This window comes from Manis pentadactyla, chromosome 6 (assembly GCF_030020395.1).
Source record: "Manis pentadactyla isolate mManPen7 chromosome 6, mManPen7.hap1, whole genome shotgun sequence".
Taxonomy (NCBI): domain Eukaryota; kingdom Metazoa; phylum Chordata; class Mammalia; order Pholidota; family Manidae; genus Manis; species Manis pentadactyla.
In genome coordinates, this window is record NC_080024.1 from 116596451 (window position 1) to 116614541 (window position 18091).

Sequence of the window (18091 nt, forward strand, 5' to 3'; positions counted from 1 at the left end):
TCTTTGGGCACTCATTTTCTTTTGACCTTCCTCGAGGAGGAGTTTCATAATTTTTTTCCCCCCTGACAAGTTTTATTGCCCAGTAGGTCAGAATGCTGGCTTCTTACAATACAATCTAGAAAGAAAACTCAATCTCTTGGGATGTATCTACTGAAAGATTTTTTTTGTGCTTTTTAAAAAATAAAGCTGTACCTTTCTGAGATTAAATATGTTTTTCCTAATATATGAAAACAAACTAAGTTTAGATTGGTAATTGAATGAGTGTCAATGTGAGAAGAGTATTTTACCTTTCAAACTGTATTTAGATACAGATGTGAATGTTTTATATGCTATACAAACTCTCTGTGAATGGCTCTATTAGATGAAGGTGTAATTTATTATAACTCTCAAAAGTAGAGGAGCTCAAAACATTAACTCAATTGTTTTGTTTTAAAATCCAAAAACCAGTCTTCTTGAAACACCTGAATCTCTTAAATTCATTTCTGTAGAGTTCAATAACAGTCATTTCTAGGTTGGTGTCATTCTAATGTAGAGGGGCACTTTAGATTGATTTATGGTTGCCTGATCAGTAGAAAAAGTTCCCATGTATTTCTCTATTCTTAAATGATTTTCAAAATTTGAACATGTGAATATAGGCAGTTCTTATGAGCTCTACTCTCTCCCTTTCAGTTTCCCTTTGGGTTCTTTATCTCTCATCTATCCTTTCCTGATGACTGATAGGGTATGGGTGTTACTGAAGCAAAAGTTATGAATTAGGTCCTGATAAGGACCATTCAACTTTCCTTTTTCCCAAGGCTGCTTGTCCCCCTTATTATGATCAATCCATTCTCAAACTGTACCACCAGTCACATTAACCCTGGACAAACAATACTGTCCATGGTGTTGGCTCTACTAAAAAAACATAGCACATTCATTTAATTCCATGTTACAGTATAAAAGTTAAATTGTACAGCAGGATTGTCAGTCTGCAATGAGTAGTTGGGGCTTTTCCCTTACACAGGTGTGAGTAAAGTTTTAAGGCTAAAGTAATGGATCCCAAAGTAAGGAATTCTTACTTGGCTGGTTTCTACCAGAAAATATCCATGCTTTGTTTTCGTTCTTTTAGGAACCAAAGAGGTGGTTGTAAGTGTGGATGATGATGGAGTAATTTCATTGAACTTTGAATGTGATCGGATGGCTCCAAATTCTGAGTTCACCTGGTCTAAGGATTATGTGCCCACTGAGGACTCTTCACGATTAGACGTTGAAAGCAAAGGCAGCAAGTATGGACCATTTCAATTAACAGCAGGTTTCCTTTCATGACAGGAAGGTGAAGCGAGCTCTCTGCTTTCCATCCTAAATACTGGGAATAAGGGGATGAAGTCACAGATGTTTTTATATCTGGTAATTCTAAAAGTAATGGCCAGTATAAACTTTTAAAAATAACAATCCTCATAAAGTACTTTTCCCATTATTTCATTCCAAGTGCCTTCTTATATATTATCTCATTTGTAATGTTTGAAAAGCTTTGCTTGCCACGTAAGTCAGCTTTAGAGTTGATACTCATTCTATGAAATTTTGAAATCTTAAAGTAATGATGAGGATGCTTGTGGGGAGCAGGCAAGGAAGAACTTGCTACTTGCTGATTCATGTTATGGTAAATTAACTGGATTATAATCTCTTCTGCTTTTTTTCACCACAACTAATGAGTGACACAATAATACAGGGGAAAGAACTCTGCCTGGGAAACACAGGAGAGATGAATTCTTGTCCCCACTCTACCAGCAGCAGACTGTGTGACTTGGGGGACCTCTTAACATCCAAGGACCTCGGGTTTCTTTTTCTGTAAAATGGGAGAGAGTGAAAGTGATTACTTTTATGCTGTTACCACCTTTCATCCCCAAGATTCTGAGTTTTCTTTTTACTATGCTCTGTTTATCAAGCTTTATATTTTTCCAGTGCCTACCATATTAGATTGTGTTTAGTAAAGAAAAATATTCCTAAGTATTATTTCTATTACACAGAAGCCCAGAATATCTCAGAAATAAAGAAATAGTAATTTTTGTTGGAGAATGGCAAGGCCATACTGAATATAATTAGAAGATATTTTTCTATCACTAACTCGTAGTCCTTGAAGTAAAACATAAATTTGGCTAAAGAAAAGATAGTCAAACTATAAATTTTTCTTCCAGTTCATGCACTTTAACATTTAAATGCTTGGCAGATCTTAGACACTGACTGGCAATATGGCTCACCAAAATTAGAAAACACAGTGACCTAGACCGTCAACATCCTCATTTATTCATTTCATAATATTTATTGAACACAATGGCTGTAGAGTGGAAGCATACAGATAATGAAAAAGGCAATACCAGTGCAGTATGATAACCTCAGAAAAGGAACATGCAGGGAAGGACATAAAAGGGGCTCCCAATGTTACCAAAAGCAGGTCCTGCCCTGTGGGGGACAATGTTCAGGCTGTCCAGCAAGGGATGACCAGCTAAAAATATCTTTATTTGGGTTGTGTATTCATTTGCAACATAGTTTGGGGCTGGGAGATATGTGCCAACTCCCCACTCCCATCACCATTCCCCACTAAGAGGAAGTTTGGAAAGTCTTCCCAGAAACAGAACAAATTTGTAGGCTTTAGGCCAGGAAGGGAGAGAGAGTGTATGGTCCCAGCAATGGAGTAGCCTATGCAAATGCCTAGAGACAGTGTGGGACACAGGTCCACAGACCCCCACGGCCTCATTTCTTATAATAATACTCTGTTCTGAAGGACAAAGATGACCTTCAAAGACCTCGGGATGGAAGACGTGGGCATTTACTCCTGTGACGTAACAGATACTGATGGAGGAATATCATCGAGCTACTTGATAGATGAGGAAGGTAAGTTTAAAATCAGTCCAGTCACAAGTCTAATGCTGCTCTGATGTCTCTGTGATTCTCTAGGATCACATGAGTTTTGTTTTAGTAGTTCAACATTTAATTGTTCCTTTTTCTCCCTACAGAGTTGAAACGTTTACTTGCTCTCAGCCAAGAACACAAATTCCCAAGTAAGTGTCCATAGTACATCCACAGAGTTAGCAGTCCTACTAGGTGGCAACTTCTGGAATAGGTCAGATGACAAGTCAACAGGATTAAGAGAAGGGGCTCTTGAGAACATATCATGGAACATATACTAGTAGCTAGAGAAACACTTTCTAGAAGTGATGCTTTCACCTTTGCCATTGTTCTCAAGAGGTACAAGGAATACTATCATAGAAACCATACCCCAAACTCCATTACGGAGAAGTGTCAGGTTACTTAGGTGTAGCAGCTGAGTAATTAAGTTCTTCATTTTTGCCTACATATTTGGGAAGAGCACACACACATATAGCTTCTGGACACATCAATTCATATGTCTTTTAAGCATACTAATCTCTTCCTAAGCAATTTAACGTTAGCACTTAGAAGAATTGTACCTCCAATAAAGACAATCTAAAGGCATTACCTACCATTTTAAACTCCTGGAAAATAACGTAAAGTTGCCTTGGTCAGAAAAAGAATCTCTCTAGACTGTTATAGACCCTTCAATAAAGCACTTTCCACATAAAAGATTAAATTTTACACTTGACACCTAAAAGAAGAGAAAGAAGTCTGAAATGACACTTGGAAAATTCCACTGACCTGATAAGATCTCTTGCCATTGGTACCTATTGGCTAAAGTAGTAGGTTATCCAGAAAGTTATACCCTAGAATTTGAGAAAACAGAGAAAGTGATAACATACACTCATTCTTTCAAAACAGAATTTTTTTTATCCTTTAGTCCCTAAAATACAACATCTTCACTAGTACCGGAGTTTCAAGAACCCAGGAAACTGTACGCTGACCCCAGACTATAGGCAAAACTACATATGTTTATATATATACATTTTTCTAAGGAGAGGTCTGTAGTTTTCCTGAGATTCTCAACAGAGGCTGTGATTAAAAAATAAATACTGCTCTGGAACCGATCGCCTAACTTCTTCTCCATCCCTGAGGAATGCCTGTTTGACCACGAGGCTGAGTACTGGGGACTCTTAGCCTCAACTGTAATGTTTTCAGAACCACTTTGCTCATGAAAGCAGCAACAGTGCAGTGCTTTCTGGGGTGTGAATGTCAGATGCAGACTTCCTGAATTCTAGGAGAGCATCATTTCTTGTCTGTCTGCTTATTTACCATAAAATTAGAAAAGCAATGGTGCCTTAAAAGTTTTTTGTGTTTTTTTTTGATTGTTCGGAAGGCAGAGGTTTGGTCTGGACACTCTTTGTTCTACACTTTTGACCCACTCTGTGAACCTAGGCCACTCACTTCAGTTTCCCTGTGCCTGGATTTCTTTTCTAGAAATGGCTATTGGAATAGTTCATAGCATCTACCATATAGAGATGCTCAGAGAGATCATCAATATGGCATCTGTTGATCTTTGAACTCTTAAGGAAAAATATAAATTGAAACAGAACAGTGACACTAGAAAAAACCCTCTTGCAGAAGAGCCACCTGCAAACTGCATATAATGTTCTCCCATCATGTTCCCACGGCTGTGAGTTAAGGAGGCCAGGAGAGGCTCACTGTGCTGACCACAGCCAGAGCCCCCATAGATAGACAGGCAGATTCCATCAGTGTTCTCCCTGGCTGCTCTTGAACATTGGTGGAAATGGAGAGAAAGAGCAGCATCCACTAATCTAGTTAGTCAGATCATAAACACTGACGAAATGTCTGGGCAATAGCTAGTCTAAACAACATTTACATTTAGCTTAGAGGTTGAAGATGAGAGAAAGTGGGGAGCTATTTTTGAGTTGGAGGAACCCACGCCTCCCTGAAGTTTAGCGATCATATGGACTTGGAGATATTAACTGCCTGATGTCACTGCCATATTTGCTGAGATATTTTATTTTGCATTAACATAATCACTCCAATAATTGGTTCTAGGAGAGAGGGTAGCAGCAAATTCAGGTACCCTTTTATTAGAGACCTGGTAGGCACAGAGAGAAAACCTGAGAATGTGTTAAAAACTCTGATATACAGGAGTCAGATCTCCTAACCAAGAGAGTTTGCCTTAGCCCAGTGAAGCAGCATTTTAAATATTAAAGCTCTGGTACTTTTCTTTCCCCTGCTGCTATTAGATCGCCTCGTCAATGTGTGATTAGTTTCAGAGATGATACTCTGATGCTAAGGTCAAAGCAGCATCTTAATTTCTCAGTTCATATCCATTTCCTCTTCATAAATGTTTATACATAATTAAGTCATTTTCTTGAGATTTTTGTATGGTTTTAAATGGTCTTGTTTCTAACAGAGTGTAATAAAGACTATGGTGCTCCTTTGATCCCTTGGCACAGTAAATTCTCCTATTTTAAGCTCCTATTTCAAAAATATTTTGAAAACCACTGAACATATGCCTTAAACCTACAAATAACAGATATTTTGCTGGAGTAAATCAACTGCCAGAGAAAAGAGCCTAAGGAAATTTAAGACTAGAAGAAGGAAAAAATAAAAATACATAAATCTAAAAATAGGAAGTAACCTAGTCTGTGTCTTCAGTGTTGATACTACATTGCAGTATTAACTGCAGCTTATGTGAATAAATTTTTTTAATCAAAATTCCAAGATATTTTTGGGGGAATGGTGAGTATTGTCAACATCCTGCATAATGTCTCCTCATTTGTAATCATTGGTCACTATCCCACCTGCATATGTATATTCTATGTGTCCAGATACACACACAGACATACACATAAATTATGTTTATTTTATGTCCTCTTAGGTGTCAGTATATTATATTTTACAATTGGTAGTTGTACAGTGTTGCTGGAACAACTGGAGGAGGAAAGATATCAAAATATTAATAGCCAAATTTATAGAGCAGTTATTATATGCCAGGCTATTTATAGGGTGCTTAGCTGGGATGTATCATTTAAACTCCACAATGACTTTAAAAGGGTCTGTATTGTGGTGATTTAATTTTAGAGGTGAAGAATGTGAGGCCCAGAGTGGTTACGTAACTAGACCGGATGTATACAACTGGTACCTGGGGTTAAGCCCAGGTGGTGTAATTCTAACCAGGATATGGGCTGTTTCTGTGTGTGCACCTGCTATTTGCCACCACACCCTCTGTGGCAATTCTGGTGGCCAGCATTCCCCAGACAATGTTCCTATTATTGAGAGAGGACAGTGAACATTAAGGGAGCTGGAAGTTCCAGAGGGCATGCCCATCCCCCTCCACCACCATGCTGGGCCTCTTAGGTAACCACATCATTCATGTAGTAGATTTCCCCAGAATGAGGTCTCCAGACTTTTCTAGAAGAGATTCTACTCTCCACTTCCCTTGAGATTACTTTAGCAAGCAGGAGTGTCCTGTACTACAGGGGAGAAGGCTTAGCCTGCTCTCAGCACCCTGGGATCTGTCCGTGATCTGCTTTACTCAGACTTGTTCACACAAGAAAACCACTAGTATTCTTCTGAGTGGACAGCTGGGACCAAGAAGAACGCAGAAAAGAGGGAATAACTCTAGTCTCAGCTCTGCTGCCTAGATGTGTCACTAATCTTTCCTGGGGCTCAATTTTGTCATCAGTAAAAATAAGGGAGGAAGAGAACTAAAATTCCTTCAGTACTGGTCATTATTAGTGTGCTAGTGTATTCTGGTCCTGTATTTACTCTACCTCATGGCCGTGTGTGGCAGCCCTGTCCGTGTTAGCAGGTGAGGAATATGAGGCATGGGAAGAGGTAAGTGTCTCCAGGGTCATGGTGTGGATCAGAGAGTGTCTGTCCCTCTGTCAGTGATGCCTGAGCCTGCGTTTAGTTCTGCATGGGAAGGACTCTGTAACTGGGTTTGACAACAAATATGGAGTAATGCAAATCAAAGGCATCTCTTAAAGCTTAAAAAGGGTAGATTTAGAATAAATACAAAGAAATATTAGTATACACTTGGCACAACTTTGGAACCCTATTAATTTAAATGTAGCAAATGCTAAAATTTTGAGATAGGTTTAAGAACAGTTTAGAGAAAGCAAAGAGTGATGGTTTCCCCTAAAGGGAGTGAAGGACTGCTAAGCCTTGAAAAACAACCATACTTTTCCACAAAGTATGCCTGCATTCACCTGTGATGCAGAACCATTGGTTGGAGGCACTTTTGTAGACAACATTTTCAAGTTACAGTACATTTAGAAACTACTTTTGAGAGATGTCAGCTGACTTTCAAAGTTTCGCTCAGACTCAAATGGCTTAAGTGGTACAAGTGTAAATCAGAGCTACCACATGGTCCTGCACTCACCTTGTGAGGCAAGCCACACTGTATTTTCATATGGCTTCTCCATGGTGATTCGCTTATTTGCCTCTGAAGAATGTTGCCTGGTCTAAGAACTTCAATGACGCGTATGGAGTTGGGATGGATAGGGTTTAAACAACAAGCCAGTTTATCTTGTATATACAATGAGAATTAATTCTTTTTAAAAAAACATCTTAAAGAACTAGTGAATTAAATCATTGGAGAAAAATATTTTTCCACGTATTTTGAACTAATTAAGATCATAGAATGTTGGAGCTGCAAAATATCTTAGCTATTCACTTCAATTCCTTTTATTTATGAAGAAATCAAATGAGACTCAGGTATGTGAGGTGGCCTCCCTAATGTCACACTTTGTTAGTAGCTGATGTTGGACTAGACTCCAGCTCTCCTGGGTCCAAATACTGTTCCATCACGCTCTGTTATTGTCTAGTAAACCTAGCCAAAGCCATAGGACAGAGTCACTGAGGTTAGCTGGGGGGCTCTCAGAGTAAGTTTGTCTTCCTCATTTTTATAGCTGAGATATCTATAACTGAGAAGAGAGTGAAGTCTTGCCCAAAGTGACAGGATTGGAACCCAGGTCTTCTTCCCTCACTATCATGCTTTCCCCACATGCCCTCACTGCCAAGCTTTGCAAGAAGCAAGGTACTACCACCATTTCCATTGAGTGGTTTTTCACTTGTTAGAAAAATCTGTCATTACAATTGGTTATCAATATAATTACTCTTTTATTCCTATTTTTCATAGCTGTCCCAGTTAAATCAGAGTTGGCAGTTGAAATTTTGGAGAAAGGCCAGGTCCGGTTTTGGATGCAGGCTGAGAAGCTCTCTGGTAACGCCAAAGTCAGCTACATATTTAATGACAAGGAAATTTTTGAAGGGCCGGTAGGTTTTACACTTTTGAGATTCTTAAACATATCACTGTAGAAAATGCTGGGGAAGACATGTGGAGAAGAATGCAGATAAACTGTTACGAAAACCACTAGGTGTAGGGTGGAGAAGTTTAAATCATTTCACTTGAAAATATAGATTGATTACATCATATCCAAACCATTTTTGAGAATGAAAGAGGGGGCTGATAATAATTCTTAGAGGACAACAGTCATACACCAAAACTGTCCTGGGCAAATCAGGAAGAAGTGTGGTGCCCCTGCAGTCAGAGCTGCTCTCTCGAGAAGGCAACACCCTGCTTGAACTCACATACTCAAATCAGACATCCCAGCAGGGACTTGGTTCTTTACAGGGAGGGAATGACCCCTATCATTCCAACGGCTCAGAAAAAAAATGCAGTGAAAACATCTTTCATTTGTTTTCTGGTTAAAAATGCAATACGTGCTTATTGTAAAGCTTTAAAGACTCAGAAAAGACAAATCACAGATTTTTAAACTTCTTGATTTGCATATTGGTACATACTTTGGGTCTTTTCCTATACTTCCATGTACCTATGTCTATTCAAATCTTATTTACATAGGTGATTGTGTATATCTAAATCCACTATTTTCTTTACTTTTAATACAAACATAGTTTCTTTAGCTGGAGTTACAACATTGGCACTTTATTTGTCCTTTCCAGGCATCAGTGGAGGCAGGGTTGGGCCAGTACCCATGGTACTGAAGAACTTGCCTCTTACCTGCCCGGTCGTGGGTGTAAATGGGAGACCAAAAAGACAGGAGAGTCATGGTTTGTGGCCATTATTATCAATCTGTTCTGCTTTCATGAAGATAAGTTTTTAAAACATTTGAGGATTCATTAGTGATGGGGAGGATGAGTAATATAAATAGCAGAACAGCGTGCAGTATATTCCATTTCCACTTATGCAGTAACTGTGCATAGAGCCAGAACAAGTCACTCAAGGATCCACTATGGCCCAGCTCCTCCCTGTTTCCAAAATGTTCTCATCAACTGCTGGGATTGCCACCTGGCCAGGGGAGAGGAAGGAAAATACGGTTGCATCATTCTCTGCTGCCACAGCCATTGAGGGAAGCCTCGTGCTCACATGGGTGCAGGCACACTCCTCTTCATGTGTTCACACATGCTTGCATTTGCTGCATGTACACACACACACTTTGAACTTGAAGGCTGTTCATTGTCATTGCAATTGGTTGTAATCATACTTTTCACTGGATGGAAATGACTGTCTGAGGTCAGGTTCCCCAGAAGGGGAGTATGAAATAGAGTTTCTCCTGCAAGTGAACTATGGAGTACTCTCAGGAGAAGGAGTAAGGGAAACAAGTTAGGGCAGGGGAAAGCTAAGGGAAAATGCAGCTTAGGTTGTAGGCTGGTTTCCCACAGAGGAAACTCGGGGGCATGAGTTACACAGACCTGAGCCTTCATTCTATGACATTTTACAGGAAAACTTCTTTCATTCAAATCCATTAAGGAATTTATGCTTATAAGCCCAGGGACTAAGATTTATCTTTACACTGAAAAAAGAGTTTAGAATGGGAACCTAAAAACCCCTTTTTGACATTCTGTGACTTGGGATAAGAAAGCTTTATTTACTTTAAAAAAATTAAATTTCAGATATTTTAGTCATCAGTTCTGGTCAAGGTCATATATTCTACCTAATAATTTCCTTTTCCTGGGTAGAAGATTTTGAAACGTTGCTCATCTAAAAAAGCATTAACAAGAAATGTTATTAAAATTATGATTCTTGGGAGTTTATGTTTACTTCATCAAGCTATTGTCTTAATATCTACCTTACTGACTTCTCTTTTTCTTTTCACATTGAAGAAATATAAGATGCATATTGACCGAAACACTGGTATAATTGAAATGTTCATGGAAAAGCTACAGGATGAGGATGAGGGAACATATACTTTCCAGATTCAGGATGGGAGAGCAACTAGCCATTCTACTCTTGTTCTCATTGGAGATGGTAAGACTTTTGTGGGTTGTTGACTGAAAGACTCTGCTGCCCCATTCAGTGTAAATACCACAAGGCTCCGAAGCAGTTGAGGTAGGAATTGTTTCTTGACTGGATTCCAGTGTTTGAAATACAATTTTCAGCTAATACTTTCCATAGTATTTCATTTCATAGAAATGAAAGTTAACTTAAAAGGATGCCAGATTTATCTGTGACCTATAGGCAAGACTGCACTTAAAGTATCTCATATATAAATTAGTACTTACTACTAAAATTCTCTAATGAAGGAGATTACAATGCAACCAAGAGTGTATATGTGTCTCAGAAACAAACTATGATACTATCTTATATGTGTATTTACTTTGAATTACTTAAATTAAGAAAAATATACAAAAGCAGTACATGCCAAATCAATTAATCCTACATTATAACTAGACTTATGTCAGCTGCCCTAACCACTACAGAAACTACCAATATTTAAAACGTGGCATTTAACAAAGCAATGGAAAGCCTGGCCAGATCTCTACATTTGCAATATCCGATACTATTTCACTATTTCCTAGTTTTGTGGCATTGAGCAAGTTACTTAACCTTTCTTCCTAAGCCTATTTCTTCACCTAGGAAAACTGAAAACCAAAAGGGTGGCCATGATTTATGAGTGTAATAACGAACATAAATCACTTAGCACAGTGACTGGCATGTATATTTATACCACTCAACTCAATTTCATACTTCCCTGTTTTTCAATATTTAGTTTATAAAAAGCTCCAGAAAGAAGCTGAATTCCAGCGGCAAGAATGGATCAAGAAACAAGGTAAAAACAGGCAGTGAGTAAAGAGAAAAGCTTTAACTTCTTGAACAAAATATTCCAAGATTATTTCTGTAACACATTAAAGTGCAAATTATTACTTACATTATAATTATAATAATAGTGTTCTGGCAAATAAAAAGTAATTGGAAACATTTATTATTAACTATGTGTCCATTTAAAATATTTAAAAACTAAATCTTGAATTTTTAAAATTTCACTTCAAACCATAGTCACCTTAGAATTTAAGAATGGGCTCTGACATTGCATTGTGATTAGTAGAGTGATTACTGATGTCATTAAAATTTTATAGGTCCACATTTTGCTGAGCATTTGAGCTGGGAAGTGACTGGTGAATGTAATGTACTATTGAAATGCAAGGTAAGAAGTAGATACATTTTAAATGTTTGATACAAATAGAATGTAATAGAAGGAAGTTCAATTCTTCATCTCCATCTGAACCAAAATGATGAGTGACACATCCTTACTGATGAATATTATTGTTGTCATTGGTCTTCCCCTTCTCAATCCAGGTAGAATGAACCTTCCTTTGTCCTCCCAAAGCTCTTTGTTTCATTATTCTACTATTTATGTACATGTAGCGATTTACACATTCATTATAGTTAGTAGAGTATGTGGGGCTAAACATTCAGACTCATACCATCACATACCCCACTTGGAACTAGTATACTCAAAAGAATATAGGACAAGAGCCCCAGCTTGCCTGCAAGGTAGCTCCGGGCATTCCTCCCCTGCAGGAGTCCACGCCAGGAGCTCCTCCCTTCCCCACCCAGGCAACAAGGTTCCCTTCCGGAAGGTGCAGGAAACGTGGCTTTACAAATACCTCATGCTCTAAGGAGCCAGTACCTCTTGTAACACTCCCTAGGCAGAGCTGCCAGGGTCCCCACAAGGGATATGCCCAAATTACAAGAGTCAGTGTACTCAGGGAAGCCCAAAGCTATGGAGTCCCTCCCAGTCCAGATGCAGCTTTCTAATCAGAGGTCATTTACCTCAGAAGCAATGTCACCTAGTAGCACAGTTACTTTCTGTATGTCAGGAAACTAGTTTACAGGATCATAAAGAATGTGTGTACTGGTTTCACTGTACAGTTACCAGCGCTGGTTTTTATATTAATTATTAACAAATATTTTAATATTTTAAAACTTGCATAGCCTTGTTTTTAATGAGATTAAATATTTTCTTCATCTGCTTAATACTTGTATCTCTTCTTTAGGGAATTATATGTACACTTGTCCAGTTACTCAGTGGGGTGTTAGGAATTGTTTTCTTGTGTGAAGTCTTTACTTCTTTATACAACTTTAATTACATAAGAAATACATAAATATACTCTTGTTTGCAGAGAATTCAAACATTGTAGATAAAGCTCAAGATCCCTTTAAATATATGAAGTCATCTAGCCCATTTGAAATTTATGATGAGATATATGTTGATACAGGATTTAAATAAGTTTCCTCAAAATTGCTAAGCAACTAATTTATTAAACCATACTTGATGGATGTTAACTAAACTAACTATGGTGATCATTTCACAATATATACATATATCAAACCGTTACATTATATTCCTTAAACTTATATATTATATGTCTATTATATTTCAGTAAAACTGGGGGAAAAGTTTTCAATTAAAAACATTTTTTAAAGCATACTTCCTGTACATATTTATTTGCAAAGCTTCATTTAGACATATATTGGGTCTTACTCATTAATGTCCTTTGATAAAGCCATTTGTTTTTGTGATATAGGCTATAATGTACTGGGATTTATTTTCCTACAGTTTTCACACTTTTATTTTTATTTAATTCTGGATGTTAGTATGTATGTATCTATTCTTTCTTTCTTGTCCACCAGATGGTTTTAGGTCAATTTTTACAGCTGGAAATAGAGATGCTGTTGGTTTAGGTTCAGTAGTTTGTGTCAATTTATATCTAAGCTCTATCAATTAAAATAGCTTTCAATTGATTCCTTTAGTAATCTATCTTCTAGCTCTAAGTTCAGTGTTTTTTGTTCTATTCAATGCTACATTAAGAACTGTTTAGTTCCCTAAGAGTAGCATTTTCTTATTTCAAGAAGTGTAATTATGGGTTTTCTCTAGGTGGCAAATATTAAGAAGGAGACTCATATTGTGTGGTACAAAGATGAGAGGGAGATATCAGTGGATGAGAAGCATGACTTTAAGGATGGCATATGTACCCTGCTTATAACAGAGGTATGTACTATAAATGTGGAATATATAAATTAGTTTTCTGCACTTCATTCTTCCAAAAAACAGAGTCTAGATCCTGTATTCCTTTGCCGCAGGCATTTTTAATTCCTTAATTCTAACTTCTCCAAAGATTCTGCCCTGACATCACTCAAAAAGCAAGCTGTAGGGACACAAAAGATTCCCTCACCTTGTGATATGTGTAGATTTATCAGATTCCCAATTAATATTGACTGGGCACTGAAACTCTTGCCCTTCTGAGCTACTTTTTTTCACAGATGGGTGAGTGGTAGGGTAGTTAACTGGATTCTTCTTCCTTGGCCCTTAAGCCTCATGGTAACTTGTTCCCAAAGAATACAAAAAGAGACAATCAAACACAGTATTCATTTAAGTAGAGATTTTTATCTGCTTTTTATATAAAAGAGCATACTTTCAAATATATGTGATCATTAGTTTTTAATATGAAAGCAGAATAAAGGATAAGGACTTTAGGGACCATAGCCTTAGAAGGTGAATAGTCAGGACTGCCAGCCTGTTGAATTATGATACATAGGTTCATCCGTGAACTGTTCATTGCTGACATGCCTAGATGCTTGTTCAGTGTGTGTCTTGATGGCAGTGCTATAAATCACAGGGCCTTCAAAATGCAAACACCATCCTCTGAGGCTACGATAAATTGCAGTATGGTATTCTGTTCCTCCCTTAGTTTTCGAGAAAAGATGCTGGGATTTATGAAGTTATCCTGAAAGATGACAGAGGAAAAGATAAGAGCAGATTGAAACTTGTGGATGAAGGTCAGTCCACCAACTGCTGGGGTCTGTTTTGTGTGTTCTAGATACAGGATACCAGAATTTTGAGTGAAGCTGAGCTGACAATTGAAGTCATGCTGACTTTTGGTCCACAGATTTTGTTTTAATTGAAATTCCAGCAGAGTGAACTACTGTTTAATTCAAAAATACTTCTCTTTAGGTTCCCTAGAAATCAGAAGTATACTTCTGATCCTGAGTCTATGTCCCACTAGGGGTCTGTTTGCAATATAAATCACCATTTTTGTTATAACACCTGTAAAAAACATTCCAGGATCAAAAACTACTGTGAAAAGCATGTCACAAAATAGTCTACTCTTAAAACATGAGCAAGAAAGATTTATATATGAAACTTGAAGCCTCTCATTTACTAATGGAGCAGTAAAACAATGTCTATTTTTCAGAGCCTACTAAGGACATATATATCATGATAAGGAAAACCCACATGTGACCCCCAATCTTCCAGTTTTGTTCCTGAACAAGACCTTTAACAATACTAGTAACCAACAGCAAAAGTCTGACTTTGATTTCACCTTCCTACTCTTGGTGGAGGCAACACTCAATGTGTTTACTGGCAAAAAGTATTAATAGGCTGAGAAATATTAGGGAACCTAGATGGTTAATTCATTATGTATTGATGACACAGATAATAAAAACTCTTGTAATGTAAACAAAGGCTTCCTGGGACTTAGGAAGAGACTACTAAAGCTAAGAACCTTCCTGGAAGTCTCACTCTAGCTCTTTCTCCAAAATACAAATATGGTGACAGTTACAAAGAATGAGAGGGAAGGAATACCAGTTGAGAGCAGGGATCTTTTACAACTCTGTAAAAATTGAGTCATTATCTCAAGGAGCACATATTATCACTTAGTCAGTAAATTCACCTTGCAATGAATGCCCTTCACCAAACAGAGATTTTTTGAGAGCACCTGCTGACTAACAGTTTGAGATTTGCCCTTACATTGAACATTTTTATGCTAAAGCTTTGTCTATGAATCTCTGTCCACAGCCTTTAAAGAACTGATGAGCGAAGTATGTAAAATGATAGGTAAGTTAAGATGTTCTCATCACAACAGTGCTTCATTATTTTCCTGGATGGGTTTACAGTTGCATGAAATATACTGTTTTCTTCTTTCAGCTTTGTCTGCTACAGACCTGAAAATCACGAGCACAGCTGAGGGTATCCGGCTGTACTCTTTTGTTACTTACTACCTAGAGGATCTGAAAGTTAACTGGTCCCACAAGTAAGTAAATGGGAATTTAATTGCTGTGTGGAAAAGCTTTCTCTATTGGGGGAGGGGTGGGGACCAGGGAACAAGTTGGGGGGAAACCAGTAACCACCCTGTGTTCCTTTCAGGTAAGCAGTCTCCTTACTTCTCAGGTCTAATGCTGGTGAGCTCCCAGGCCATTCCCTTGGTGTGAGGCTAGCACTTTTCCTCAAAACATTCAAAACATTCATGGTGAGGCTAGTGACAGCTTAAGAGCATCTGTCTTTGTGATCTGGGAAGTATCATAACTCAGAGACATCTCTCTAATGTAGCCTCTCCCTCCAGGTGGTCATGCTTGAGCTCTGTATTTCCAGGCATCCAGAGCCAGATTTTTATCCTGTCTTTCTATACACAACAAACCCAGGCTATGGTCTGGAGCAAAATCCCAGCAGTGCGCACCAAGGGGCACCAAATATCCTGTTAGATGAAAGGAGGCTGTTCCCCACAGAGGCCCATGCAGGGGAGTACTTCCCATTTTGGGGAAGTAATTACAAATTAAAAGAGAGAAAATTCTAGGAAATTCTTCTGTGACATCTAGGACATTCTAGTATATCAGTCTGAAGAATAAAAAGATAAATTAGTTGAATCATCCATCAAAAAGTTTTATATCATCTCCAAAACAATTATATGTTCAAAAAATTAGAACACTGAGTTTTGAGGAAACTGCTATTAGCCTAGCAAGTCATAAACCCACATTATTGGCCTAGTCAGTGAAATGAGTCCTTGTGTATCTGTGTGACTGTGAAAGATTCAGGAATCAAGGATTGATCCTCTTCACTGTCTTTATGTAAGTATGTACTATAATAGGAAAAACCTTGAAATGGATTTTAGTCGTAACTTTGCTCCTATCTTCCTTTGGATCCTAGGCAAGTCATTTAGTTCTCTGAATCTCAGGTTTCTTTCACATAAAATAGGAGCAGAAATACCTGCTCTATTTCATAACACTGATCAACCCAGTAAAAGAATGGAATTAATGGCACTTTATAAACCATGAAGTACTTTACAAACTTAAGATACTATAATTCATGTTAGCCAGAAACTGAAGAATTCAAATAGGTTTCTTATGGCAAAGCATAGAGCTGTGTGTCTTTCTAAGTCTCCAAGACACACATACACTGTTTAGGCTAAAGTCTATGGGTACAGATGGGTTCTTTTATTCTACGTTTTATGGCATTTAAATTTTTTAAATATCCATTAAAGAATGTAGTATATATGGAAAATGCTGAATATATATTTGAAAGCTAAAACTTTTCTTGGTGGAGATTTTTGTTTTGCATTTATTTGAAAGCTAAAACTTTTTATGGTGGAGATTTTCATTTTGCTATGTTTTTTAAAGTTCATTTTGTTTATTATAAACATACTACATGCTTGCTTTAGAAAATATTTTTTAAGATCATGTTACAAATTAGAAAGAGTTTATAGTTTCTATATAATCCATAGTTTCCCTAGCCATAGAATGAATATCTTGGGGTACTTCCTTCCAGTCTTTTCTCTATGCATAATTGTTACTATAATAATGTAGTGTCGTGTACTGCCTTTTTAAAAAAATTTCCTCACGTTTACAAAATCTTCATAAAGTTCCATTTAACCTCATCAAGAGTACATATACCTCTACGTTTCTCTTACTTTGTGTATAATAGTAGCATTTCTAGCCCATCAGGTCACAAAACAAAGAGTTCTCTTTGCTTTTATTCTCTGGTAAAGAACACAGTGCATGGGATCTGCTCATGACCTACTATAGAATAGAGAGAAGCACAGATCCAGGGACAAAGAAGGTGCCTCATTTATTTTGGCAACGACTCTGCTTATCATTTACTCTTGGCCTTACTACCAAGTGCATATTTACATATGTTTTAAATACCTTTGTAACCCCATATGTCAATAGATGTCAGCCACAGATGATCTCTTTAAGCCTGTTTTTAACTAGCTTGTAAAATCCAATTTATAGCCATACGCCATTGGCATGAAATACGCAGTAATATGTAGTTTGGCTTTTTTACTTTAAAGATTCCCTTAGTCCTACAACAAAACCCAAGCAAAAGCAAAGATGATTAATACCACCAAGAAGTACAGGTGTTGCAATCTTCCCTGGCCCCCTGACCACTACTGGGAGTGACATGTGCAAACTGTCAGATCCCTACCCCACCCCTGGCCCTGGGCCTTGGAATCCAAGGTCTGTGATTCAAGGCCCGTAATTTCTCTGTAGTAGAACATATGTGGAACCCATGTTATTCAGAAGCCTGTGAAACTTTCTGGTAAGACCTTTGATAAGAAACAAAGTAACGATCAGCTCTGGATGAAAACAAACAATAAGGATGTTTCCTTTGACATGAACAGTGGGACTCCTGTTAAATACACAGACAGAGTTAAGAGTGCAGTCACCGGGGAGCAGATCTGGCTGCAAATCAATGAGCCCACCCCAAATGACAAAGGGAAATATGTAATGGAGCTCTTTGATGGCAAAACGGGACACCAGAAGACAGTGGATCTTTCTGGACAAGGTAAATGCATATTCTGCAGATTAGAACTCACTATGGAGGAGAGGGCATTTTAGAAAGAATGAAGGGTGATCAGAGGTCTGTACATCAGACTATTGAAAGATGATTGGAGATTTTAATAAAGCAGTTTAAATTCAACCATAGTTTATGAAGTAAAGTGGAGACAATAAATACGGGGTGAAAGCACAACTCTTTGAAGATTTCTACAAAGAAGGGCAGATTGATTTACAATCACTTGAGCAAGAACAAACACTGAAAAAGAATAGTTTTATGGTAATTGAAATGTGAGCATGTTTGTTAAGTCCAAAAAACTGGTTAAGTTGGAAGAACTGAAGGTGTGAGTG

The 18091-nt window shown here is 37.8% G+C and overlaps 1 protein-coding gene across 1 annotated transcript in view; it reads left to right on the plus strand.

Moving 5' to 3' along the window:
- MYOM1 (myomesin 1) overlaps positions 1–18091 on the plus strand; it is a 127753-nt gene that overhangs the window by 100283 nt on the left and 9379 nt on the right. The window contains exons 22-33 of the mRNA XM_036905851.2: positions 1106–1262; positions 2759–2868; positions 2991–3035; positions 8027–8163; positions 10012–10156; positions 10899–10958; positions 11266–11333; positions 13068–13181; positions 13882–13969; positions 14991–15029; positions 15120–15225; positions 17587–17750. Coding sequence (XP_036761746.2) covers positions 1106–1262; positions 2759–2868; positions 2991–3035; positions 8027–8163; positions 10012–10156; positions 10899–10958; positions 11266–11333; positions 13068–13181; positions 13882–13969; positions 14991–15029; positions 15120–15225; positions 17587–17750 — 1233 coding nt within the window. The remainder of the gene's footprint in view (positions 1–1105; positions 1263–2758; positions 2869–2990; positions 3036–8026; positions 8164–10011; positions 10157–10898; positions 10959–11265; positions 11334–13067; positions 13182–13881; positions 13970–14990; positions 15030–15119; positions 15226–17586; positions 17751–18091) is intronic.